At 37.3% G+C, this 27,247-nt stretch overlaps 1 protein-coding gene across 1 annotated transcript; it reads left to right on the top strand.

The window, feature by feature from the left end:
- The first annotated feature begins 86 nt into the window (after positions 1–86).
- Positions 87–26,528, top strand: LOC137393612 (dolichyl-diphosphooligosaccharide--protein glycosyltransferase subunit STT3A-like). The gene is made up of 16 exons (XM_068080241.1): positions 87–163; positions 543–691; positions 1,612–1,794; positions 8,963–9,108; positions 9,857–10,054; positions 13,940–14,050; positions 15,724–15,804; positions 19,685–19,838; positions 20,594–20,749; positions 21,052–21,134; positions 21,279–21,470; positions 21,760–21,948; positions 22,273–22,389; positions 22,510–22,612; positions 24,545–24,733; positions 26,127–26,528. Exons 2-16 carry the CDS (start codon positions 604–606, stop codon positions 26,270–26,272), a joined length of 2,136 nt encoding a protein of 711 aa, XP_067936342.1. The 5' UTR covers positions 87–163; positions 543–603; the 3' UTR covers positions 26,273–26,528.
- Positions 26,529–27,247: the final 719 nt, after the last annotated feature.

The following is a 27,247-nucleotide window of genomic DNA, read 5'->3' on the forward strand; positions in this document are numbered from 1 at the left end:
CACAGTCGATTTTTCTAAACTATAAAAGCCATTTTGTTTGCGCCGTTAAAACTAGTCATGTTCTGTCGTAGGTTCTTAGGCTTTATAGAATTCGACCAATGAATGGTGTGCTGCGTAAACTTATTATCAGGGGGCGGCCATTATAGAAAAGCCGACAAACAAGGTTAGTATATGAGCAACTTACCATTATCTCTCGAAGACATTGTGAATTTATTTGGCATATACGATGATGACAATTGTCTAATAAATTATTTCAGCTAGTAAGCTAATATCAAGAGTGAACTTTACGAAGTAACGTACTCTGCTTTAAAAAAATATGGACATGCAGACTTCACCGACGACGTGGCACGCATCATTTCAAGGTTTTGGGAGTTAGAAACTAGTTAGACTAAAAGTTTAACGACCGTACATTAAAGGGGTTTTCTGCACGATTTTTACGTTTTTATAATGTTGCACACTCTTAAATAAATAATTTTATTCCATAAAACCATATTTGCCGCAAGCGGCGACTTCAATGAAGTATATCCATTACTTTACATCAGGTTGAGAGATAAAGGCAATTGGTATAGCAGAGTGCTGCCTAGAGATATTACGCATAACAGGATGAAGTCGTTTTTCTTCATGAAGATGTCGCCAGACAAGCAAGATACTCTGCTAAAGATGATGATACTAACCATGGCTATGATACTGTGTATGTTCAAATGTAATCTCCACCTAAAGTATTGCATTTTAGTATTGTGTTTATTCAAAAGCGATTGTTTGGTTTGAATAATTATTTAAAGCACGATATAATTGCATCAAATTAAAGTTGTTTGTCTTTATCAAACCTATTTTGCAGTCAATTCCCATATAAACCACTCAATCACCCATTGTGCTCATATAGCTAATTATTTTGTAAACTTGTAAACTGCACCCATATCAAGGTGAATACTTAGTATAGTATTCACCTTGATACGGGTGCAGTTTGACCTTGATATGGGTGCAGTTTGACCAGGTACTACTTGTATCCAATCGTCAAAAATCCTGCCCTACATGAAACAGCTACTATCAGTAAACGTAAACTTATATTCATTGAACAATATGCATGATTTTTGTAATATTCAGAACAAATGTTTATTAATTGTAACCCTTCATATTATATGTATAGGGTATAATCATTAAAGTGATAAATACAAAGATTCCTTTTTCTGTTTATTTGAATAAGTAATAATCATTTTGTGAGTTTTCACTGCATAATCCTTTTATACTGTTGATGTTATTGTGCTATCACATCGTAAAAACTTATCAAACGTTGGTTTTGTTTCATTTTTGTCAACGCCTTCTGGTGCTCTTTCAAGGCTGTTGTAGAGACGTTTAGTCTACTGAAAAATTTTCACACATGGAACATGTATGTTTGTGGTTGCCTTTCCCTAATTCTAGAAATGTTGGCGGGTTAGGGATGAACATTGTAATTCTTCAGTTTCTGTTGCATGCATCAAAGCTTTATGGTTCTTTTCATTACTCTCTTATAATATATTATTATTTTCATGTGTTACTAATAATTTTCATGTATACTAATAGTTTTTATATCATAAAAAAATGAAATAAGCATTTATTCAAATATTTTTACAGCTTTTTCTACGCGGCTCTTCTCCGTGCTCAGATATGAGAGTGTGATCCATGAATTTGACCCATATTTCAACTACAGAACAACCAAGTATCTGGTTGAAGAGGGTTTCTATGCATTTCACAACTGGTTTGATGACATGGCCTGGTATCCACTTGGTAGGATCATTGGGGGAACCATTTATCCAGGTAAGTGACAGGCACATGTCTCGCTGCAGTTGAAAAAAATATAGCCCTACAGTTATGGCAATCTTTTTTATCGCATTATGCTGAACTATCTAACTTCAACAAATTTTTTTACGAAACACTTTTGTTCCATGACTGCTGTCTTGGCCATATCCTGCCTTTTGACAGGCTTACTTTTTTTTTGCTCATAATAGTGATAGTAACTAGAAAGGGTTTAGTTAATGTTTGTTATGTGATATTAGTTTTAATAGGAACAAACTAATATTTTTAAATAACTCAGTCTTTACACAATAATAAAAATTGTCGAAGCAGTTTTTTGGGCATTGCCTTAGCTACTCACGATTGTTCATATTTTCATTTTTGTTCTTTTGAAACAAATCATTGTGGTTTCAAATCATTCATTGACAAAGAATACATGTAGACTTTGAATTCTCATTTGGTGTTACATTCATGCTTTAAATGTGGCCTTACTGCAGTTGTTTTTATTGTTCAACAAGGTGAAATACCTGAGCGTTGCTTGGGTAATAAAAACAGCTTCTAAACCATACATTACCTCGCCTACTACATTATTTTTACACTACATTACCTGTAACTGTTTATAAGCTGTTTCGTTACCTGTGCAACATCAGGTATTCAGCTAGTTTTACTGTAATAAGAGCCATGAGGCCAGCTGGTAATTGATACGTGTGATGCAACGTCATTATGCGTATTTTTACTAAAGAATATCTCCACTCTCATAAGCACTATGGCCAATTGTACACCTAGTATAAAGGCCCGTTCACACTATCGCTCAAATCGACGCTTAGCGATTAGCGATGGCCTGTGAATACGTCATCATCAACGATTAGGTGTTCACACTGCGAGCGATCAACTGTGGCTGATCGCTACCAACAACCAATAGAAATTACGAACGAGCATTCCTGATATCGCGAGTCCGTTTGTTATTTTTGCAGATTTTGTTATTTTTGCTGTTTATTATTACGCAGATCTTCACGGAATCACGAAAGCAGCATGTTTTGGGAACTAGTTCAACTTGAGCTCACAGCATTGATGTTGTGCTATGATCAGCATCAGCTTAATAAACGAGCTAGCAAAAGGATGTATTGGGAAATTCCGTTAATAAATCGTAGGAAAACGAAAAAAAAAGGATTGTACTACAATTTATTGCCAGAGTTGAGAGGAGGTACCAATCCAGCATACTGCCATCTTCAATATTTTCGTATGACAAGGAACACATTTGATTATATTCTTAGCAAGATCAAGCATAGGTGAGTTTATAACGTTATTGGCTACGAATCGCCTAAGTACGCAATATTGTTTATAGAAATGAGTATTACGTAGAATTTATGTTTACAATTTTGTTATAGAATAGAAAAGCAGGATACTCATCTGCGAGAATCTATTCCCGCTGATATGAGACTGGCAGTGACATTGCACTACTTGGCAGAAGGCTGCTCATTTAACTCTATTAAATATCATTGGAGAATCGGCAAATCCACTGTAAGCATGATCATCCATGAAACCTGCAATGCCCTGTGGGATGTCCTAATGCCACTATACTTGAAACCTCAAACACTTGATGATCGGAAAGGAATAGCCAAAGGGTGGGTAGGCGACAAGAATGAATGTTCAACTTAAAATTATTAAAAAAGTATAGCTAAAGTTATATTAAAAAAGTATAACTGAGAGGGTTGATTTGTTTTTATTTCAGGTTTGAAGAACATTGGAACTTTCCCCACTGCCTGGGAGCCATTGATGGCAAACACATCAGAATGCAATGTCCACCAGCAGCTGGCTCAGAATACTACAATTATAAAGGGTTTCACTCTCTCAATTTAATGGCAGCATGTGACGCTAATTTAAAATTTACACTCATTGATGTAGGACAGGCTGGACGGTGGAGCGATGCTGGTGTGTTCGAAACGTGTTCCTTTGGGACTGCTCTTATGAATGGCAAGTATATAAAACACGGTATGAAAGAAAATGTGAAGATGCTGTATTATGCTACATAGATGGTGATGTGCAGTAATGTTCAATTGGCAACCTCGAATACATGTTTGCTAATATAATTAATGTAACGTAATTGTTCAATATTTGTGTCAATGCGCAGGTACCATGGCAATACCTGGAGACGAACACATCCAAGGATACTCAAATGCACTGTCATATTGCTTTGTTGGTGACGAAGCCTTTCCATTAAAAACATGGCTTATGAGACCATTCCCTGGACGTGCAATTACTAATCAACAACGGGTTTACAATTACAGGCTTTCTCGAGCTCGGCGAACAATTGAAAATGCTTTCGGTAAGCTAGTTTTTATCACCTAAAGTTTTTGTTTGGTTTTTGGAAAAAATAAGTTATTAACTTGAAATAACATGATTTCACAAGGTATGCTGTAATGTTTCAGGTGTACTAAGTTCTAGATGGCGTGTTCTTCAGCGAACAATGATAGGACAGCCAGAGAGAGTATCTACCATCGTGCGTGCTCTGTGTGTGCTGCACAATCTGCTGCAGAGTCGTGAACCAGCGCATTATATGCCAACAGGATACACCGACACAGATGATGAGCTAGGCCTATGGAGAAATTCAGGAACGGCCTTAGATGAAGTTAGACAACCTGCACATAGGAATTCAGCAACTTATGCAATCGATATGAGGAACTCTTTTATGCAGTACTTTAACTGCAACAGCGGCAGGCTTGATTATCAAGAGCATCATGTTTTACGCCGTACAAATTAGACAGTTAATATTTTATATCGTTATATATATTATTATATAGTTGACTCCTTGAATAAATAAGCGTGTTCATAAATACTGATGGTACATTCAGAGTTATTTGATGCCAACTACACATGCACATTTGCTCTTATTAAAAATCATTTTAATTAATCGATGCAGTATTTTCTTGGCTTTCAAATCATATAAAATTTACTGCTTTCAAAATAATAGTTCCGGAACTATGAAGTGCAACATGTGTAAATGATGGGACATTTGTGGTGTCCCATCATTTATGCATGTTGCCTATCATAGCTCCTGAACTACTATTTTGAAAGCAGTAAATTTTATATTACCTGAAAGCCAAGAAAATACTGCATCGATTAATTCAAAGAATTTTTTAATAAGAGCAAATGTGCATGTGTAGTTGGCATCAAATAAATCTAATTGTCCCATCATTATTGCCTAAATATAAATGTATATAAAATATTCTAGTTAGAGTTGAGCATATTTAAATATGACGCTGGATCTGCTTCATCATCAGTTTCGTCAACTCCATCAACTCCTTCATTAGCGATTACTTGCATGATTTTTATTTTTGTTCGGAGTGCCTTTGATGGTGTCATTTTTATTATGTATCCCGCAACCTCCATTCCAAAGTGATAACTTATATCTTTTTCTTGCTCTTCTCGCGCAATTCTTTCTTGTACTCTCGTAGAAATTGCTTGGAGTTGCAATCTGTAAAATCGGACAGTGTTGTGCATGTGAGTTCGATTACAAGGATCCCATAAATTACGCATACTTGCCAACTTTTAGTATTTTACGTATGCTTACTGAAATGGATCTTCGGCCGTTTCTGCAGGCCTCCTTCTTTTAGTAGGTGGCATATCTCGCATAGTTTGTGAAGTTGAAGGTGAGGCAGCAGGAGGGCTGTTTAAGGAGGCTGAGGTGGAACAGCACTCAATGCTCTCTATTGGAGCTGATTCAGAGCAAGGGGCATCTATTGCTTGTGACATTGTTTGGTAGTTACTCTGTGTCCTATAATCAAGTTGAAAAACAATTGAACTACAAACAATGGCCACAATTTTTTAAACCGAAACTTATAAAAAATAAACGATATATATTAACTTACAATCTTTTTTTGTTGTAATCTCGTAACCATTGAAGGTGCTCCCATAGTGGCCATGTTACATTTGGTCCTCGCCCGCTGCCACTCTTTTTGGCGTTTACTTCTTTCCGCACGTACAAGGAAAACGTATCCCTTATGTCTTTCCAACGCTTTTGGATACTGATACCTGCAAAATATTAACAGCATGAATAATAGTAAGTATCGGGGTATCATACACAACTGTTTTATATCCTTTGTGCAACAGCCCAAACTCAAAATAAAATATTTAATGATTTTATATATTATCTGGTGAAAGCAATATTCGCAGACAATACTTGTATACTAACCATCTTCAGTTTTGCCGAGCTGCTGGCTCATCTGTGCAGCTATCTGATTAAACGCATTGGTTTTAATGCTTTTGGATTTTTTATAAGAAGGTGATGTGAAGTCGTACAAACATGGATAATCTTTAACATAGCTGATTATTAATTCGTCGCGGGCATACTTGTTCGCCATGCTTGCTAAATGACCTTGACCATGACAATTGTTGAAATTGTATTCGATGTCGTCCGCAAACAGCCAATCAATATGCAGATAGTTGCGATCATCGGTGTCAAAGTTCAACGTGTTGAAAGTCCATCGCATCGTCGCTAGCAGCGATTGCGTTGACCGCTCATCGCAAAATGACGTCATCGCATCCCACAGCCCATCGCTGAACGTCGATTTGAGCGATAGTGTGAACGGGCTTTAATAGGTTGACTCGCCTATCTGCAGACCCGGCAATTCAAATCATTCACGAAGGATTTTTCATGTGTAAAACTTTATTGCTTTAACTGGACACATGGTCAACAGACAGACAAACTGAGATTAATATATGTAGTTGATGGTAGTTCATTTTAGTCTTCTACAATATGAAAGACACTTTTTAGTTTTTATTGTTTTTTAAATTTCTGCAATTTTGTCAACTGTATACATACACTATGTTTCCATGGTGCGCAGTACTGCGAAGCAGTCCCCTCCGAAGTCGAGGGGATTGTACGTTTCCATGTTGCGCAGTGGTTTTCAGCAAATACCTCAAATTAGCCAGAGAAGAGAAATTGTATAAATCGAATCGCCTGAAGGAGAAATTGAATCGTTTATGGATACCGAACGTCAGAAACGGTCTTTTTATGCTTCTGTCATCATTATACTTTTATTTACAATACACATTCACAAGGTTTTACAAACCTTAACACAATTTTTTATAAAGTAATATATTTTTAATAAGTATTTTTAAGTACTATATTATTTAAGCGTTAATTTAGGACTTGCCACCTATTTTTCAAAAAGTGTTGGCATCAATAACAAAGTCTAGGAAAGTAATCACCTAATCATCCTCGTGGGTGATTAGGTGAACCATAATTAAATTTAGGTAAAAGAAGATCGAAAGAATAGTAAAAAAAAACAAGATTAGCAGGACAACCTTTGTACTAGTTTACGGCCCTCGAAGAATCCGTCTCCACGGCATGAGAGCTATGCGCAGCCACTGCGCAGTCGCTGTTTCCTTGCTGCGAATTTGCACTGGCTTCGCACTGATCAGTGCGCAGTGATTTCAGTGCGAAGATGCCATTTCCATGATTCGGAGATAGCGCAACTCCAAAGCACTGCGCATCATGGAAACATAGTGATAGAAGCCAATGTTTTAGGTGGTAAGCTGGAGTATTATTCATAACCTAAGCTAATTGAAGTTTTCGCAGACAACTATATGTATCAATTCTTTTCATGATAATTTTTGATCCTACATTGAATAATATGAAATTTGTTTGTGTGTGGTATCAATTCTGTCGATTAGCATCTCGATAGTGTTACCTCTACTTATGAAAGACTCGACATATGAGATGTTTTTCAACTTGACATAATTTCAAGTTATGAGATGCCTTTTGGTAAAAATTTTGCTTCGACTTAGGAAACATGTTTCAAGATACGAAAGGCTGCCATACTTCCGTTCATTCATTTCTTTGTATTTTTGTCCTGTTTGCTTCATGCGAGTATGATGTACAATGCATCACTTTCAGTTTTGCTAGCTAAATTTAGTACTCTACAAGTACTTTTTTTCGTTTGTATTATTTAGAGTTATCATATACAAAGTAGGACAACTTTTGTATTTTGCAATGCAAGTTAGAGTAGACAATACTATAACATATACCTCATATAATGTGAGCTCCACATAATGTTAAGAAGGTATGTCAAGTTTTTGCTTCGTACTACATAAAAAATTCCATATAACACTAAGTGCCAAGCCGATCTACATTGAAGTTCTTAAATTCGATTTGAATAATGAGTATCTCGTAGTTAACCTTAAAGATATCGTTTTCTCTCTTGCCGCGCTTATGAGAGAAAATGACGTAGGTTTTCTATACGATTTCTAGTTAACTCTACTATTATATATATATACTAGTACCCTGGGAGTCTACTTCATCTAAGAAATCATAAGGTGCGTTGATAAGGCACAGAGATTAAGTAGTTGTTCAGAAATTGTTGTTGAGCCTTAAAAATTTCCTTGGATTTATCTCTATCATACACACTAGCACCCTGGCAGTCTCGTTCGCCGTCATTGACACTGAGATTGTAAGGTGTGCTGATAAAGCACAGGGAATAAGTAGGTGCACAATTATTCAGAATTACATCGATTGGTGCAGGTGTTAAAGTGTCAGTATTGCAAGCTGCATGTCATGAATTGAAGTCGTGTCAAAAGTTATTATTTATCCTTGCCTCTAACCCTGACGAGGGATAGACAGATGGACAGACACCGTTTTTATAGTAACAATGTGTTTTTTTAGTTTATTTTAGACATAAAATATGTTTTGTATTATTTTTTCTTTGCATAATAGACCTTGTTTAGAGAAAAATGAAAAAGCTTTGATGTAAGTTGACATTGAAGGTGTGCTCTCCTTAACTTATCGCAAAATTACCATAATTGTGAACCATTAACCAAGTAGAAGTGATAAAGAAAGAGAAAAGGAGTCGATACAAACCAATAATACTAGTTATTGTACAGCCATTAAATCAATAAAAGTCAAGTCTAGTTTTTTCCTTTTCAAAGGGCCAAAGGGGGATTTTAGGTCTTAGATTGGATTAAGTAATCTGAGTTAAAAATTGCACCATCGTAGAAGGACTCTTTAATATGGCACTTTGCTTTTATCTAGGCCTGCAAACATCGATTTAGTGTTGTGGCAGACTTTCAGCTCAATGTTTGTAGCGAGTGGCAGAGAAAGTCTCGAAAACTGGCACTATATGTGTTATTGTTATAGACAAAAGTATTTCTGTAGGCTCTTGGGGTAAAGTCTGCTGTTTCTATTGATCTCCAGGTTTGATGGTCACATCAGCTGCCTTGTTTAAGGTGTTGCACTGGTTTAATGTGACAATTGACATCAGAAACATCTGCGTTTTCCTGGCTCCATTCTTCTCGAGCCTCACCACCCTTGTTACATACCTTCTTACCAAGGAGCTCAAGGTATGTTGCATTTCTTCTGCTCATTGCATAGTTTGGGTAATATTATTTGACTGGTTTGCTGAGACGGAAGGTTACATTTGAGTTACTAAACCACAAATACGTAGATAAGGGTTGTACATTTCTCAGCTGACTTGAAATGGCAAAGGAAATAATCATTTAACTTTTATATATTGTTCACTTAGCATGTCTTAGTTTATATCCCATTTGTGTTACATCTCAACCTACCCGCACTGCCGGTCAATATTTCCTATATATTTCCAATCCTCAAGATTGGAGTTGGTCTCTGAATCTAGTTTTAGTATTAATTTTGTATATGACAGTTATGGCTGGTATGAGTTAGCGCTAATTTCACATGGCAATTATAATTTATATGTAGTTATTTTACAATATAGAGTATGCATGACGTTATCTTATATACCTCCACTGGTGAAGGGTTTTACGTGTTACATGAACTCTATGGAAGTCTCTAACTACAAGTCACTAACTATGTAGTTCTTTTACAATAATTATACAGTTACTGTATACGTCACATAATCTTATATACCTCAACCTTATGTGTTACATGAACTCTATGGAACTTTCTAACTACAGCATATTATCTACTTAGTGACTACAGAGTGATAGCGCAAGTATATGGGAGAGGTCAAAGTTCAGAATGAGGCATCTTCATAGCTTGGCATGATGTAAAAATCATAAGTAGAGTTTAGTATAAGGAGCAAATCGGAAATGAATTGTTGACTTCATGCAGGATCAATCAGCCGGGTTGGTGGCTGCTGCCTTCATCTCCATAGTACCGGGCTATATCAGCAGGTCAGTCGCTGGTTCCTATGACAACGAAGGAATCGCCATATTCTGCATGCTCCTAACCTACTACCTCTGGATTAAAGCTGTCAAAACTGGTTCGATCTTTTGGGCTGCTATTTGCTCTATCGCCTACTTTTACATGGTTAGTAGTTTCCTTTTTACATTTATCACTCAGCTAGGTTCCACGTAAGACATTATGTTCTCGCTCAAAAGTATGTATAGTTATGTAGTTAGGTATGTTGCCGCAATTATGAGAGAAAATTGTGTATACGATTATCTGATGTACTCTACAGGATGAAAATATTCGATAGATGTAAAAATTCGCGATTTCGCGAACAGTTTATTCCGCGAATTATTAAATTCTGAAAATAATTAGTTCTATTTTTAATCACAAGAGAGAATAACTACTGCCTCAAATTAAAAACTAGCCGCTAGGCATAAATACTAAACGCAGCTGAGTTCCAAAACCTTTTTGAAATCATTGCCAGGGCTTCGAGTTAACCCTATTGTTAATGCATCAGATTTCTTTACAAAATTATTCAAGGTTGTCACAAGATATGCAGAATGGCGTCATCGCAAAATTAGCCGCTAGGCAGAAGTACTATAGGTAGCCGAGTTCCGAAACTTTTTTTAAAATCATTGCCGGGCCTTCAAGTTAATCCCGTTGTCAATGCATCAAACTTTTTTACAAAATTACTCAAAGTTTTCACAAGTTATTCGGCATGGCGTTGTCATCGCAAAAACCTGTCCTACAGTCTTTTTACGTTGAAATCAATTCCATCAACCTCTAATACCGAAGTTGAGGACGATAATGATTCTGATCTGGACATTATGGTATGTATTTGGTTGGCAGTGCAGATACGTTGTTCCATAATTAACTGCGTTAGTCAATTCTTCTGTTTAAAAACTGATCGCTTTCATTAAACACTTCAGGTATTGTTTTTGTACTTGCATTACACCTATTAATATTTTCTCTTTTTTGTGTTTACTGCAGATTGAAAATGAAACAGAACCTATTCCGATTACGAGAACTAGAGACAAGTAGGAATATCCACCAAGGCAGGAATATTGGCAGAGAAACAACCAGTCAATGTAGACCCCCTTCATCAACAACAACTCCTTAATATCGCTGCAGCAAACATGATTATATTATATATTCTATTTCATGTATTGATATATTATAATTTATTTCAAACTTGAGTGTACAAATAAAATATTTCAAATACAAATAAAATTTTACAAACGATGAATGGAGTAAAAAACAGTTTAGCCCGTATGGCGGTTGTCTGGCAATAAAATTAAACTGATAATCTTGATAAGTAAATACTAGCGTGTAATGGTGCTCTCTGACTAGTTATTTTGGTAATAGCAGCTCTATATCGCTGTCACTGTCTTGGGTATATGTTAAAGGCGATTCTCTCGCTACTACATGGCTGGTAAGGGAGTTATCATCAGAACTCTCCTCGTGGCTTACTATTGCAAAGTTCTGCCAGTTGGCCAAAAATCTGTGCTCGTAAAGGTGTTTTTGTTCCTTTTTTAAAACAGATATATTCTCATCGTTAGCAGCTGCGGTCACTTCTACTTCAATTTCGAGACTTCCTTGAATGATTGGTGATCTTCTAGGAATGACATCTACCACCCTTGCAGTCATCTACCACCTTTGCAGTGCCTCCGTGTATGATGAAAAATCTTTCTCTTACACTAAGACAAATAACGAAGCGGTAGGGTTGGGCAAAATAAATATTGTGTTTTACCGAAGAACCAAAGTAAAATTCAATTATTAATTTAGTAAATGATTTTGAAAAAAACTCATTACTTACCATAAGTTGCTGGTTCATCAAAGGCTTCCAAATCGATGAATATTCGTGAAATCCTCTGAACGCAGCAAGAAATTTATAGCTTAGCATAATTGACTCATAGTTGTAAGCTAGATAAAAACCGAAACACGTGGTGTGCGCATGCGAAGGGTTAACTCTATTGCTAGCCGCAATAGAATTAACTCTTAATTGAGAGTGATTGCGTTCACCTGCGAATAAATTAGTCTACGGATATGCATGAAAAAGGCAATTTGCGCGAAACTTAACCCCGCGAATAAATTCATCCTGTAGGGTAACTCTATTATTAGATATACTAGCGGAATGCCCGGCATTGCACGAGTATTAAAAATCAGTTTATAAACAGTGACAGGTACTGTAGTTGCTTGTCGTCAGCCTGGTACATTGCCAATGGCTAATTTGAGTAAGCTAGTATTGCTAAACTTATTAATAAGAGCTGTGAAAGCAAGCTTTAGTGCTGTTGTGCCGTAATGTAATGCTATGTGTGTTTTCACCCAAATAGCAACATACATCAACCAATGAATCTATCAATCTTACGTAGCTTAATTGTGTTAGATATTTGCCATGTGAACAAGAGGTTCCGAAATCAAATCCAGCATAAAACAGATATTTCATTCCTAAATTTTAATAGCTATAAGTTGGACAAACCGAACTACACACATACAGACAAACTCTGAGATTTATATATATATATATAAATATATAAAAACTTGATTTTAGTACAATTGCGTCTGAGGAGTGCTTCGCACGAAACAAATTTGTAACACAAATACTAAAAGTTTACTTTTTTCGCAATAATTTTTCAAATATATTTATATATATATATAGACCGTACCCTGGCAGTCTACTTCGCCTAAGAAAACATCAGGTGTGTTGATAAAGCACAGATATTAAGTAGTTGTGAAGTTGTTCAGAAAAACTTAAAGGCAATAGATTGGTGCTGGATGTCATGGGTTGTAGTCTCGGCGAATGCTCTATCTTATCCAAACATCAAACTTTGGAGACAATAGCCCGGTGGTCAAACGGACACAGTAATTACAAGTTGTATAAAAATACATACATGATACAACTGCTAGTAATACTACAACTACAGATACTAGCAGTGTGTAGTTATTATAACTTCTTCTCTTCCTTTTTTATTAGTGTTATTTATCAGAGCTAACTCTTTCTCTATTGCCTCATCTTCTGAATCATTACAAGTTATTGAAGAGGTGTCAGTGGTGATTCCAAACCTTTCCAGAGCCATGCTGCTTGTGTAGTACTGTGAGAGTCTGTGTGTTTTATTTTCTTTCAACACACGGTGCTTACACCATTGATTGATGTCCCAACAAACAATAACGCTACTAATGCGTGTGCGTTGACATCAAATTCCTATCATTATAAATCATTATTAATGGGAAAATAATCATAATTAATCGCAAAATAATAATGTAATAAATTTTGACAGTCAAATTATTTTGTTGGTTTATAATTCAACGATGCTATAGTGGTCGTTAAAACCGTTAAAATAAATGACGTTATAAAATTCCATTCTACAGTATCAATGAACAAAGCTATTTAATTCCGCGTTTTCGCTCGTTCGTTATGATAGTTTAGTTTCGCTCATGAAATTTTTGCAAGAGGATGACTCCGCGAAAACGCGGAAGTTAGATGAGGCGAATACATAAGTGTCCTAGGGTATCTTATCCTAACATCAAACTTTGGAGACGATAGACGGACGGTCAAACAGAAACTGCTATTATTATGTATAGTAAATATATTTTTTGTTTTACTTCATCATCCTTAACATTAATTATTAGTTAACTTTATTAATTATTACTACTTTAATTATTTATGCTTTTATATTACTTTATTTCTAGTATCCTTCCTGTCATGCTCCTGTTGTTAGATATTAAGTTAGCCATCTCATCTTATCTCCTACAAGTTTTTTATGAAGGTCAAAAACACTGTTAGTTTGAGACGACAGTGTTAACATTGTTTATAGGTTTTGCAGTGACTGCTGCTACGTGTATTGGTAAATTGATTGAGATCAATAGGATTGTTCATGTCATAGTGTGAATGGCAGAGTCTCACATTTTTCTTTTTGAATCCAAGTTCTGCATTGGTTGTCTCTGATAAATTATAACACTTGGTATGTCCAAGTTTTGGACTTCTTGCCTTGTATATGATGCATGTCAGTTCTTGGTTGTCAGGTGTCATCTTGGGGAGGCTACGTATTCCTCATCAACCTCATCCCTCTTCACGTGTTGGCACTCATGGTTACCGGAAGGTTCTCCCACAGGATATATGTAGCCTACAGCACAGTAAGTACGATGAGATACACTCGCGTTTATGAGATACAATCTTCTCTAGGAAATGCACTCATGTCTATGAGATATACCTGCGTCTATGGGTTACACTCGTCTCTATGGGATACGCTCTTCTTCATGATGTCTTTTATACCATCATGATTTTAACCAAATTTTAGTTAAAAATTTATCCAAAAAGAGGTGCTTATTTTCTTCTGTTAAAGGTTGACTTGCAACAGAATTCACCTTACAGTTATTTGGTATCAAAAGATTCACCATGTCTTATTCTGCTGTGTTGTAGGTGCAAAATATGTGGAAATGTGATTACAAACTTTTAAAAACTCAAAAACGAACAGTTGATCGCAGCCATCACGAAAACGCTGTAGATAGGAATCAGTTTTTTTCTCTGACGTAGTCATTACATTTGGTTATGGTTTTGTCACGTGATGTTCTCAAGTAAATTGAAAGACCAATAAAAGGCTCAATATAAACCTTCTCGTAGCAGTAGTTTATGACAAACACTTCGGGTTTTACCAAAGATCCCGTATCAAATATAGATGCTCGCTACTTTACAGTTTTTTTTGGCTTGGTCTAATCGTCTAGCCGTAATCTGATCATGTGACCCATATTTCGCGAATAATTTTTGCAGCATTTTTCGATTATAACAGGTGACCAACAGGCTCGTCATGCTTATCAGACAATGATATGTTTTCCTTCAAGCTAAGGTTAAAATTATAACTGAATTTTCACGGTAGGTTATAATATATCAGTGCTGAAAGTGACAGCATTACAATGACGATAAAATAGACGTGTAAGAACAACAGACATGATTTTATTGAATGCGTGAAGTATATTTGTGAAAATATTTCGATGGTTGAGGTTGCGTGAAAGTGTAAACAGAAGCCATATTGTACAACTATGTCCCATTTGAGCTGTTTTGGAAAGAGATTCTAGTCTACGGCAGTTTTTTGATGGCTGCGATTAACTGTTCGTTTTTGAGCTTTTAAGAGCTTGTAATCACATTTCCACATATTTTGCACTTACAACACAACAGAGTAAGACATGGTGAATCTTATGATACCAAATAACTGTAATGTGAATTTTTTTGCAAGTCAACCTTTAATGGAGATCGTAAAATGTGAGAGACCAAGGCTAGGTCACCAAATGAATAAGCATTATGCGAGTTCCCATAAATTAGCACGGTGATTCATTATCTGGTTGTAGTACATCCTTACGACTTGGTGGCCTGTGTTCAGACTCAATCACAATCGATTATATTGATTCACAATCCATAGAATATCAATTTGTCAAGGGGTCTGCACCTTTTATTCAATTGTTTAGTCAACATTAAAATTTTATGTTCCTTAATGTTGCATATATATCATTATTTACCAAAGTGTACATCAAAGTAAACAATGAATCAAGTAGTTTATCGTTATTTTTTACTCTGATTGGTTAATGACACTGTATGCTTGTTTGGCCCAGAGAATAATCTCCCATTGAATTTGTTTTGGGCCAAAGAAAGCCAATGCAATGGCATCAATTTGTATTAACAAAATTTCTGAGGCATCATTTTATTTATATATAAATCAAGCTTCTCAGATCTGTCTACAAGGGTAATGCCTGTGTGGTAGTTGTATGTTATGTCGTTGATTGTCATCCTAGAGTTGTTGGTATTTTTGTTACAGGTTTATTGCCTTGGCACCCTCTTGTCTATGCAAATCTCATTTGTTGGATTCCAACCGGTACAGTCGAGTGAGCACATGGCTGTAAGTACCTACTCGTAGTTGTTGTAAAGGATGAGATTTAAGGCTGTAAACAAAGGTTGACCCTTTGAAACCCAGCCTTGTACACACGAGCAAGCTCCTTGATCCTAGACCGTATTACCAAACTCCACTTGCCTGTGCAATCACTTGTGTAGCGCAGTTCTTTGTGGGCTGAATATCATACGAGGGTCAGTCAATAAGTTGTGGGAATTTTGTCATAACTTTTCTATTTTATTTAGCAATTTAATATTTTCTAGACTTTTATAGATGGGAGTTCTCATCACTTAATGAAACAACAATATGGGGAAAGCTGTATGTCACAAACAAGCTGCTATTGGTGGGTTGATGAATTCAAGAATGGGCGAAATACAAACAGGTCTGCGCGTATGTCCGACGGTATTAGCGGCGGAAATAGGCACTCTTCAGAAGCTCCACCCAGCATCCACCTCTCTCTGCCCAGTTCGTTGCAGTACATAAGTGGGTGAACGTATCTCCATTGCGCAAAGAACTTTTTTTATTTTTACTGTACGTATTGTAAAGGAATTTGCCAACCTTTACTTGGCACGATCTAGACTAATGAATAAAGAGAAGAGAGTGCGTTTCGTTTCATTCAGCTTTTTATTAGCGAAGGAAATTTCACTAACCGATGAGCATACGGCTATCTGCTCTGCTCAACTAAGTGAGCGCGCTCTTTATATACAATAATATCAACCGTTCTGGCTAACGGCAAACGGTAAGAACACCGGCTAAAAAGGTGAATAAATGGGACCGCTAGCGCGTTGGTATGACATCAATATAAGTGACGATAAGCGATAGTGTTATGATGGGAAGTCAGATATAACAATAGCATAACAAGTGAAACAACGATATAATAAAAGGACAACACATACAAAAAATAAAACAACAACGATAAGTGATAGCATAACGATTAAAACAACAATATAATAAAAAGGACAAGACATACAATAAATAAGAAATGCAGTGTCATGGCCCGGCGTCCACCAAAGTATTATCTGCATTTTCCCACGGCCAAACGAGCGGAGCGAAGTGTGGGAGTTTTTATGATAATTGCATGTGCACACAACTTACGAAAATTATTCATCAACATTGAGACGAACCCCGTCAAGAAATTTCATCAACAAATTTAACCATCGTTTTGTAAAGTCGTTAAAGTATAAAAACGATACAAAACACATTTAAACCTATTTAAATATGTTACCAAGCCTTTGAAGGGTTACCACAAATTCCTAAAACTAACTCATCTGACCGGATTATACACAAATAGACAGATTAATTTGGACGAAAGTCGCCACAAAACGCTTGAAAAGCTTGGTGTAATAAAAGTTGAGACCAGAAATTGAAACACCGAGCGACAGATAATAGAACGATAAAGTCTTGCGCATTTCACGAAAAAATAACGTGCACTTTTCACCAGTCTGTAGCATTGTCGAATTGCCGAAGGTTTCAGCAATTAACATAGGAGTACAGATATCGTTTCATTTTTGCCGATTTCAATTTTTTTCATTTTCATTTGCCGACACATTTGAATACTTTCGCATTCTAACTGATGTCCAACGCAGTGTAAGTAAAACAAATGACGATGATATTTTTTTAACGTTTCTTATGAGATTATTACAATAATTAATTATAAGTTTGGATGACTACAGAACAATGACTACGTAGTACAGATTTTCTAAAAATCTATATAAGTATCACAACTTCGTGATATTGTTAGCTATGACGTTTTGAAATGTAAACAAAATTGTACATTGGTTTTATATTATTACTATATAACTAGTATTGGTTATTTTAATAATATCAGTGCATTTACTTCTAATATTGGCCAATATTGCATTTCTCTTTTTGCAGGAGGAGAGATATAAACATATAATCTTTACCTTTCATTATTGCTATTTGTTGTATATAATAACACCCAGTACATTACAGCTACCATTGCAGTTATCCTATTTGACTGCTAATATTGCATTTCTCAACCATCATAACCCTTTCTTTTTTCCAAAATCACTTTTGTCATGGGCTGTATGACAGTTGAATTTGCAGTATTAAATATTTTTTTCAGTACAAACCAATACAGGTTACTTATACAAGCCTTAAACATACTTATATAAACCTTCAATATACTTATATAGGCCTTAAACATAAATTATATTACAAAAATATAGCACTGAAGCAACTTACGAACAGATTTACCTTACGAACAATCATTCGAAACGTAACTCGTTCGTAGGTTGGGGAACGTTTGAATTTGTTTCCTAAGACTCTCCCTGTTACTCTACAATCTCATTTATTACCATCTGCAAGCCTCATTGAGGATTAGACAATATCAAGCTTTCATGAATTTTGGTACACTCATACTTCGACACGCTAGTCAGTGACCAAGTATGTCAAAGGTGTTTTATGAGAGCAACATCACTCTGTATTTTTGAGCTGCTCAGATTATACATTTCCAGTGTGTTTTTTGTAAGCATTTATCATTGCAGAATTAAGTGAATTAAAAGTACTGTGTTTAGACCGAAAGCCAACTGGTACAATGAAGGATAATACAAAGAAAAAGCGAATGGTAACATTTAATATTAAACGTGAAATTATTAATAAATATGAAAAAGGTATAAGGGTGATTGAGCTGGTTCATTAATATGGCAGAAATACATTCACAATATGTCCAATTATCAAACAGAAGGATAATTTTAAGGGCATTAAGTCCGCTAAAGGACTAACCGTATTTTCCAAACAGCATAGCGATCTTCACGGCCAGATGAGAGACTGCTCATGCTTTGAATAACAGACAAACAATTGGCTGGCGACAGCGTAACCGAAACGATACAATGTGAAAAGGCCAGTGCTATCTATCAAGACTTAAAAGTGAATAAGAAAGGTGAGACTTTGACGTCAGAGGAAACATTCAAAGCGAGCTGTGGCTGGATCGGCAACTTTGAAAATGCACTGGGAAAAACTGGCAAGAGGTTTCAGAATTTATAAAAAAAAAATAGGCATTCGGACAAGTTGACTAGTGGTCATGCATTAGCCCTTTGTTACTACACCTGTGTTCGTCCTTTACGCAACATGTTGAAAGGGTGACAAAGGCAAACGTCCTTAGATAGGTTTCTCTTAAAACGACTGGCTGATTGTGAGAGCTAAACAAAGGAAACATCAACTGAGCCGCGAGAAGAAATTTCAAACTGAATGCCAAAGAAATTTTGATTATGTTAAGTTTAAAATAAAAGTTTGCTTTTATGTCTGCGCATCAGAACCCAAATTTATCAAAGTCAAATGTTGTAATAAAGGATAACTTTTCTCTCCCTTTTGGCTAATGCTAGCATTAGCTTTGCTAGCATTAGCATTAGCTAATGCTAGCATTAGCAACCATACAATAGCAGCTAATGCTAGCATTAGCTGCTATTGTATGGTTTAAGATATACATTTCAATTAATCATATTACCTTGCATTATTTTTTATTTGTTGCTTTTTGAAAGCATGTGGTAAGTTAAAACAATCACCAATATGTTTTTTCTGCTACAATATCTTGTTTTAAGTGTTTTTGTTGGTTTTTAGAGTATGAAAATCAATCAATGTTTATATTTGATTGTTCTATTTATAAATAAATTGTACCGACATGCGAGTAATTCGACATACAAGCTCAGTCCCAGAACGCATTAAGCTCGTATGTCGAAATATGACTGTAATGTTGGAGTTGTCCTCTTTTTAAAACACTGCAGTTGTACTATACCTTGTTATTCTAGTACTGTTTACAAACTATATTGAGATTGAACATTTCTATGGTCACATTATATGCACAGTAACACATTAGCACAGACAATCATCTCCATGTTAACAGATCACGTTTTTCTCACTTTCTTAATAGGCATTCGGCGTGTTTGGACTCTGTCAGATACACGCGTTTGTCGACTATGTCCGATCTCGTATGACATATGATCAGTTCACCCTTCTGCTCAGGACCATAGTGACTGTTGTTGGAGGAACAGCGTTGGTTGTGGGTGGACTGCTCACAGCTACAGGTATATTGTTTGTGATGACATATAGCTGTGTAAGTTTAAATCTCTCACACCGTCTCTCACTAGTTTGTTTGTTTTTATATCTCTGTTTATGAATCGTCTCAGATACTTCTTATGCAGGCTTCAATATTGACTACAGTAGCTCATGTACATCCGTAAGCTTTTATTTCTCTCTACAAACAGACATTAGTTTAATGAAGTTAATGTCTTATTATATAAAAGTTGTCTTTCACATGTCTTATGTAAAAATATTTTTACTGCTTGAAAATAAATCAACTTGAAGAGCTAATGTAAACTTAGAGCGAAATGAAGGTTAAATGTGGTCTTCACATTAGATACATAGCAAACATATGATATTGTTATATATACATGATATTAAAATTTAGTTGTGACATACATTTTTATTCAGTTGTTCTTTCATAGTTGGTTTAAGTAAAAAGTAAAAGTAAACACTCATGTCTGTATTCACACTGGAGAGTCTGACCTGTGAGCAGGAGGTTATAGTTCCATAAACAAAAAAGGCAACTGGTGTTGACAGGAATAGTATCAAGTCTAAAACTGCTCTCCATAACTGAGCATGTCCAGTCATCAAAGTTAACATTCCATTGGCCTCAGACATGTTCAGCAACGATCACAGAGACATTGTTTGCACAAAAATGTTCTAAAAAACATACACAGCTTCTGCTAGCAGTAATTTAAGAATATGCTGTGCTTAATTTTTTTAGTATTGCTCACACAGACATCTGATAATTGTTTAGGTAAAATCTCTCCTTGGACCGGCAGGTTCTACTCACTGCTTGACCCGTCTTACGCTAAGAACAACATTCCCATCATAGCTTCAGTTTCTGAGCATCAGCCTACAGCGTGGAGCTCATTCTATTTTGACTTACAAATGCTCGTTTTTATGTTTCCAGGTAAGAAAATGTTATCCTAGAACATTTTTGCATCTATGGAGTTTGGATGTTTTATAGCTGTTATGTTATATTGGTGATCCGAGCATACAAACCAAAAACTATAATGTAAGGACCACCTTATGGTTGTCGGGTACAGATAAGGTCAAGGTAGCTTAAGGGGAGATCACGCCTTTCAAATTGAGTTTTATATTTAACCTGACCATGAATTGAAAATGTTAATGAGTAGTAAAATACTTTCCATAACTTTGGACCACCTGTTTTTGTAGTTGGTGCCTGACTTTATAAAGTTATTTCTTTTGTAGCCGGAATGTACTTCTGCTTCAGTAGGCTCACGGATGCCAACATTTTTATTATTATGTACGGCCTTACAAGTATTTATTTTGCGGTGAGATTCTTAGCTGTCGTTATGACTTTGTTTCTTACTGTTTTGCTTGATATTCTGTTTGCTCTATGATTTCAAGTGATTCATTTATTTTACCAATAATATTTTTAACAGAACTAACAATGCTGTTTGTATTTGCCACTGTAGGGAGTAATGGTGCGTCTTATGTTGGTCTTGGCTCCTGTTATGTGCATCCTCGCTGGCATCGGGGTCTCCACCACCCTTTCATTGTACATGAAAAATATGGATCCGATCTTTGGGTCAAAGAAATCTGAACCATCCAGTAAAAAGACGTCTAAAAAGACGGTTGGAGAACTCAACTACCCATTTAAAAATGAGGTGGGTTAACGGAGGGCTCTCAGTAGCTTGTATGTAATACTTTTAAAATGTTGATGTATGACTATATCATGCCTACAGATCTACATGCTTTAATTACCGACGGAACTAGATGTGACTTCAAAAAGTGGTACTTTTTGAAACCATCACCATTGTTAGCGAGAAGAAAACTACTTAGAAATTAGCGCTTGGTTAAACTGATCAGTTCAACAGCATGATCAGTTTCACATCAGTTTTCTATGAGCATTGTTTCAATGGCTTGTACCTATTGAGGAGTTGTTTCCTTTTCAAGGTGGCCACTGCTGTAGTTTTCACCATGACCCTTTTCCTCATCACCTACGTTTTTCACTGCACCTGGGTCACTTCAGAGGCCTACTCCAGTCCTTCCATCGTTCTCTCAGCCAAATCAGGCGATGGTGGCCGTGTTATATTTGATGACTTCAGGGAAGCTTACTACTGGCTGAGGCAAAACACTCCAGAGGTAACAAGGATGCTCTTCACTGTAATAGTTAGTGATTCTATAGCAAGCAAATGTTCAATCGTGTCCTGCTAACTCTTGTTAAATAACATTGTAGCTAAAGTGATATTTACTTTTTTTATTCCAATACCAACTATGAACCCGTTAACAACGCCTGTTGTTGTTCATTTGAACACTTACGCTGGTTAATAATTTTTCATTCACTTTTTTGTTAGTTTAGTCTTATAGAACTTGCCTCCTTCCTTTGCAATGTGTGCTAGTTGTTCATTGGCTAGTCATTAGATTCTCTCTCGCTAAGTTTATATACGCACTTGCTTTTCTGTCTAGGATGCAAAGATTATGTCTTGGTGGGATTACGGATATCAGATAACAGCTATGGCTAATCGAACAATTTTGGTAGACAACAATACTTGGAACAACACTCACATATCCAGAGTTGGGCAGGTGGGCATCTTAGCATTGGCTTTGCTTATTGCTTCATTCTGAGATAGTCAAGAAATCTATTACTTGACCACACAGTATTATCCCATTTACTATGTTGCGTCCATTTTTTTGTCATCGCAGGCAATGTCATCGCCTGAAGATAAAGCCTATGAAATCATGAGAGAGTTGGATGTGGGATATGTGCTTGTTATATTTGGTGGTCTCACTGGATATTCCTCAGATGGTAAGTGCTCTTTCTTGAAATGGGCTTTCATTCAAACACCTCTCTCTCTCGATCTCTTGCTCATATTTCTCTCTCCCTCATCTCTCTCACTCATCTCTCTCATATCATCTCTCTCCCACTCGTCTCTCTCCTCACTCGTCTCTCTCCTCACTCCTCCCTCTCTCACACTTTTCTCACTCACTCCTTTCTCACTCACGCTTTTCTCACTCACGCTTCTCTCACTCACGCTTCTCTCACTCACGCTTTTCTCACTCACGCTTATCTCACTCGCTCTTTTCTCACTCACGCTTTTCACGCTCACGCTTTTCTCACTCACGCTTTTCTCACTCACGCTTTTCTCACTCCCGCTTCTCTCACTCACGCTTCTTTCACTTGCGCTTTTCACGCTTGCGCTTTTCTCACTCACGCTTTTCACACTCACGCTTTTCACACTCGCACTTTTTTCATTCACTCCTTTCTCACTCACACTTTTCTCACTCGCGCTTCTCTCACTCACGCTTTTCTCACTCGCGCTTTTCTCACTAACGCTTTTCTCACTAACGCTTTTCTCACTCACGCTTTTCTCACTCACGCTTTTCTCACTCCCGCTTCTCTCACTCACGCTTTTCTCACTCACACTTTTCTCACTCACGCTTTTCACGCTCACTCTTTTCTCACTCATGCTTCTCACACTCACGCTTTTCTCACTCATGCTTTTCTCACTCGCGCTTTTCTCACGCTTTTCTCACTCACGCTTTTCTCACTCAGGCTTTTCTCACTCACGCTTTTCTCACTCGCGCTTCTCTCACTCATGCTTTTCTCACTCACGCTTTTCTCACTCACGCTTTTCTCACTCACGCTTTTCTCACTCACGCTTTTCTCACTCACGCTTTTCACATTCACGCTTTTCTCACTCACGCTTTTCTCACTCACGCTTTTCTCACTCACGCTTTTCTCACTCACGCTTTTCTCACTCACGCTTTTCACATTCACGCTTTTCTCACTCACGCTTTTCTCACTCACGCTTTTCTCACTCACGCTTTTCTCACTCACGCTTTTCTCACTCACGCTTTTCTCACTCACGCTTTTCACATTCACGCTTTTCTCACTCACGCTTTTCTCACTCACGCTTTTCTCACTCACGCTTTTCTCACTCACGCTTTTCTCACTCACGCTTTTCTCACTCACGCTTTTCACATTCACGCTTTTCTCACTCACGCTTTTCTCACTCACGCTTTTCTCACTCACGCTTTTCTCACTCACGCTTTTCTCACTCACGCTTTTCACATTCACGCTTTTCTCACTCACGCTTTTCTCACTCACGCTTTTCACATTCACGCTTTTCTCACTCACGCTTTTCTCACTCACGCTTTTCTCACTCACGCTTTTCTCACTCAGGCTTTTCTCACTCAGGCTTTTCTCACTCGCGCTTCTCTCACTCACGCTTTTCTCACTCACGCTTTTCTCACTCACGCTTTTCTCACTCACGCTTTTCACATTCACGCTTTTCTCACTCACGCTTTTCTCACTCACGCTTTTCTCACTCACGCTTTTCTCACTCACGCTTTTCTCACTCACGCTTTTCTAACTCACGCTTTTCTCACTCACGCTTTTCTCACTCACGCTTTTCTCACTCACGCTTTTCTCACTCACGCTTTTCTAACTCACGCTTTTCTCACTCACGCTTCTCTCACTCACGCTTTTCTCACTCACGCTTTTCTCACTCACACTTCTTTCACTCATACTTCTTTCGCTCACTCGTCTCCCCTCGTCTTCTTCTCCTCGTCTCCCTCTTCCGCTCTTTCCCCTGCCTGCTCTCTCCCCCGCTCCGCTTTTTCCCTTTCGGGTTCCTTGTTGTTCCCTCCCTCTTATCCTGCTCCCTCATTCTCCCTCCCTAGAACATGACAGTGGTACGCCGATGTCTTGTACTAATCATACTAATGCTCTTTTCAGATATCAACAAGTTTTTGTGGATGGTACGTATTGGCGGCTCAACACCAGAGGGCGCTCACATAAAGGAAGCAGACTACTACACTCCCCAAGGAGAGTTTAGGATTGACAAAGATGGTTCTCCCACCCTACTCAACTGCCTCATGTACAAGCTCTGTTATTATAGATTTGGTTCAGTCTACACCGAGCAGAGTGAGTGTATATTTGTTTCTACAATACTGATATTTGTATATCTCAGTTTGAGAAATCGATAGTTTGTGAGGGTGTGAAGGAAACTGCTGGTTCTCTTTACTTCTCCACAAGACAGTCAATAGATGCAAATAAACACACCGAGTCTTTAGTCATCAAATAATATATATTTCAGCCTAAATATATATAAATTCATGAAAGCAACTGAGTGTGCAACAATTGTCAGTCATGCAGAGAGCCTGCGCTGCTCTTCTGGAATGATCTAGGCAGGCTTTTATATGCTTTTTTTCACGGTAGGTTCCGGCTCCTGCTTATCGCCTCTAGACATCTTCCTTTGTGATGTAACTCGAGTATGTGACTCGGCTCTGGAATCTAACTCATAATGGGGTCAGTTGAGCTAAGCAAAATGTGGCTGAGCAGACTCACTTTCACTATGTTTCCATGGTGCGCAGTACTGCGAAGCAGCCCCCTCCGAAGTCAAGGGAATTGTACGTTTCCATGCTGTGCAGTGGTTTTCAGCAAATTAGCATAGAAGAGAAATTGTATTAATCGAATCTCCTGATGTAGAAATTGAATCGTTTATGGATACCGAACGTCAGAAACGGTCTTTTTATGCTTCTGTCATCATTATACTTTTATTTACAATACACATTCACAAGGTTTTACAAACCTTAACACAATTTTTTATAAAGTAATATATTTTTAATAAGTATTTTTTAAGTAATATATTATTTAAACGTTAATTTAGGACTTGCCACCTATTTTTCAAAAAGTGTTGGCATCGATAACAAAGTCTAGGAAAGTAATCACCTCATCATCCTCGTGGGTGCAGACCATAATTAAATATAGGGGAAAGAAGATCGGAAGAATAGAAAAAAACAAGATTAGCGGAATAACATTTGTACTAGTTCACGGCCCTCGAAGAATCCGTCTCCACGGCATGAGAGCTATGCGCAGCCACTGCGCAGCAGCTGTTTCCTTGCTGCAAATTTGCATTGGCTTCGCACTGATCAGTGCTCAGTGATTTCTGTGCGAGCCGCTGTTTCCATGATTCGTAGAGGGCGCCACTCCGAAGCACTGAGCACCATGGAAACATAGTGTTTGTTTATAACAACTGGGATGGTCCTGTTGCCGTGACAACTTGATTCTGTTTGCGAGCTGACAATCGCTTTGGCTTAAAATACATGCCACTGCTTCTTGATCTTCCAGCCAGACCGCTCGGTGTTGGTGCCTGGCTGGCGGCACTACAATAGACAATTAGAATGTTGGTATATCTCCTACAGAACAAGGTACTATTTTGTCGGAGTAGGTCAAAAATCAGCAACTTTGCGATGCTTACAATTTTGTGCAGTTTGTTATGACATTCTCTGCTTCATCTTTTTTTGCAAATTTGTAGCCAAGCCATCAGGATACGATAGAGTACGTAACGCTGAGATTGGTAATAAGGACTTTGAACTCGATGTGTTGGAGGAGGCATACACCACAGAGCATTGGATAGTTAGAATATACAAAGTGAAAGACTTGGTCAACCGAGGCGTATAGAGAACCCATCAAACCTTTTGTATAGTTTCTCAGTCTCATGCTAGTACATTCTTTAGCTTACGCAATGGCTCAGCTACAGTGACACAGATGTCTCTCAGAGATGCATAGTATCTGGTTAGATTCATGTCATGGAGAACTCTTTATAGCCTGCTAGTAACTTTCCTGAATGCATGATCAACGTGTGATTTGTAGCATCAGTAATGATTTACAATGCTGTTTAAACTTAGTTGTACAGTTCAATAAAGCCTATGCATTCCTTGGTGGCCTTCATTGTATCAATTTTGTCTGAGGCTAGCTAGTGGATGGTTCAAATATCAGGTATCTGATACCAGGGCTCAGGTATCTGATACCAGGGCTCGGGTATTAGATACGATGGGTAGATACATATCAGTTCATAAAAGAGTCTTTTGTTTGAATAAAGGAGAATATTGTTTGAGTAATCTCCTAGCAAACACCAGGTAAATGAACCTATTGATATTTAGCAGGCCAGTACTAGTTGAATACAAGGCGGACAAAACTAATGATGTCTAAACAGCTCTATCCATCTCTATAGAATACAAATTCATATCTTCTGACCACGAAATAGGCTGACCTCCCACCTTCATCATAACTTGGTTGTATAACGGACTAGTTGTCTAGGTTAACCCAGGTTCATAAAGACATTTACACAGGTTATTTATGTGGCAACAAATCCCACCTGGCAATAGGTTACTACTGAGAAGCAATAGGTTACTATTGAGAACAGGTGAGCTCCATACCCCTATTCACAGTAGCTCCTTATGGTTTACTGTTCTACGGTTAGCCTTGCAGTATTTGAGTAGAGAAGAGCCATCTAAAAGCTTCCATTTCTATAGAACACGCATTTGTATTACATCACATATTATAAACTAAACATGGTGGAGTTGTGAATATTCAACATAATTTACTAATAGTTTAGAAAGAGTCTGTTCTACAATGGATGAAAGCATCAACATG

The sequence above is a fragment of the Watersipora subatra genome, chromosome 4 (genome assembly GCF_963576615.1).
Source record: "Watersipora subatra chromosome 4, tzWatSuba1.1, whole genome shotgun sequence".
In the NCBI taxonomy this organism is placed as follows: Eukaryota; Metazoa; Bryozoa; class Gymnolaemata; order Cheilostomatida; family Watersiporidae; genus Watersipora; species Watersipora subatra.

Excerpts from the sequence above, each read along its gene's own strand:
- LOC137393612 (XM_068080241.1), top strand. The coding sequence starts at position 604 with ATGAAGTCGTTTTTCTTCATGAAGATGTCGCCAGACAAGCAAGATACT. Across the intron at positions 20,750-21,051 it reads GCTCGTTTTTATGTTTCCAG|CCGGAATGTACTTCTGCTTC; the intron begins GTAAGAAAATGT and ends TTTCTTTTGTAG. Across the intron at positions 21,135-21,278 it reads TTACAAGTATTTATTTTGCG|GGAGTAATGGTGCGTCTTAT; the intron begins GTGAGATTCTTA and ends TTGCCACTGTAG.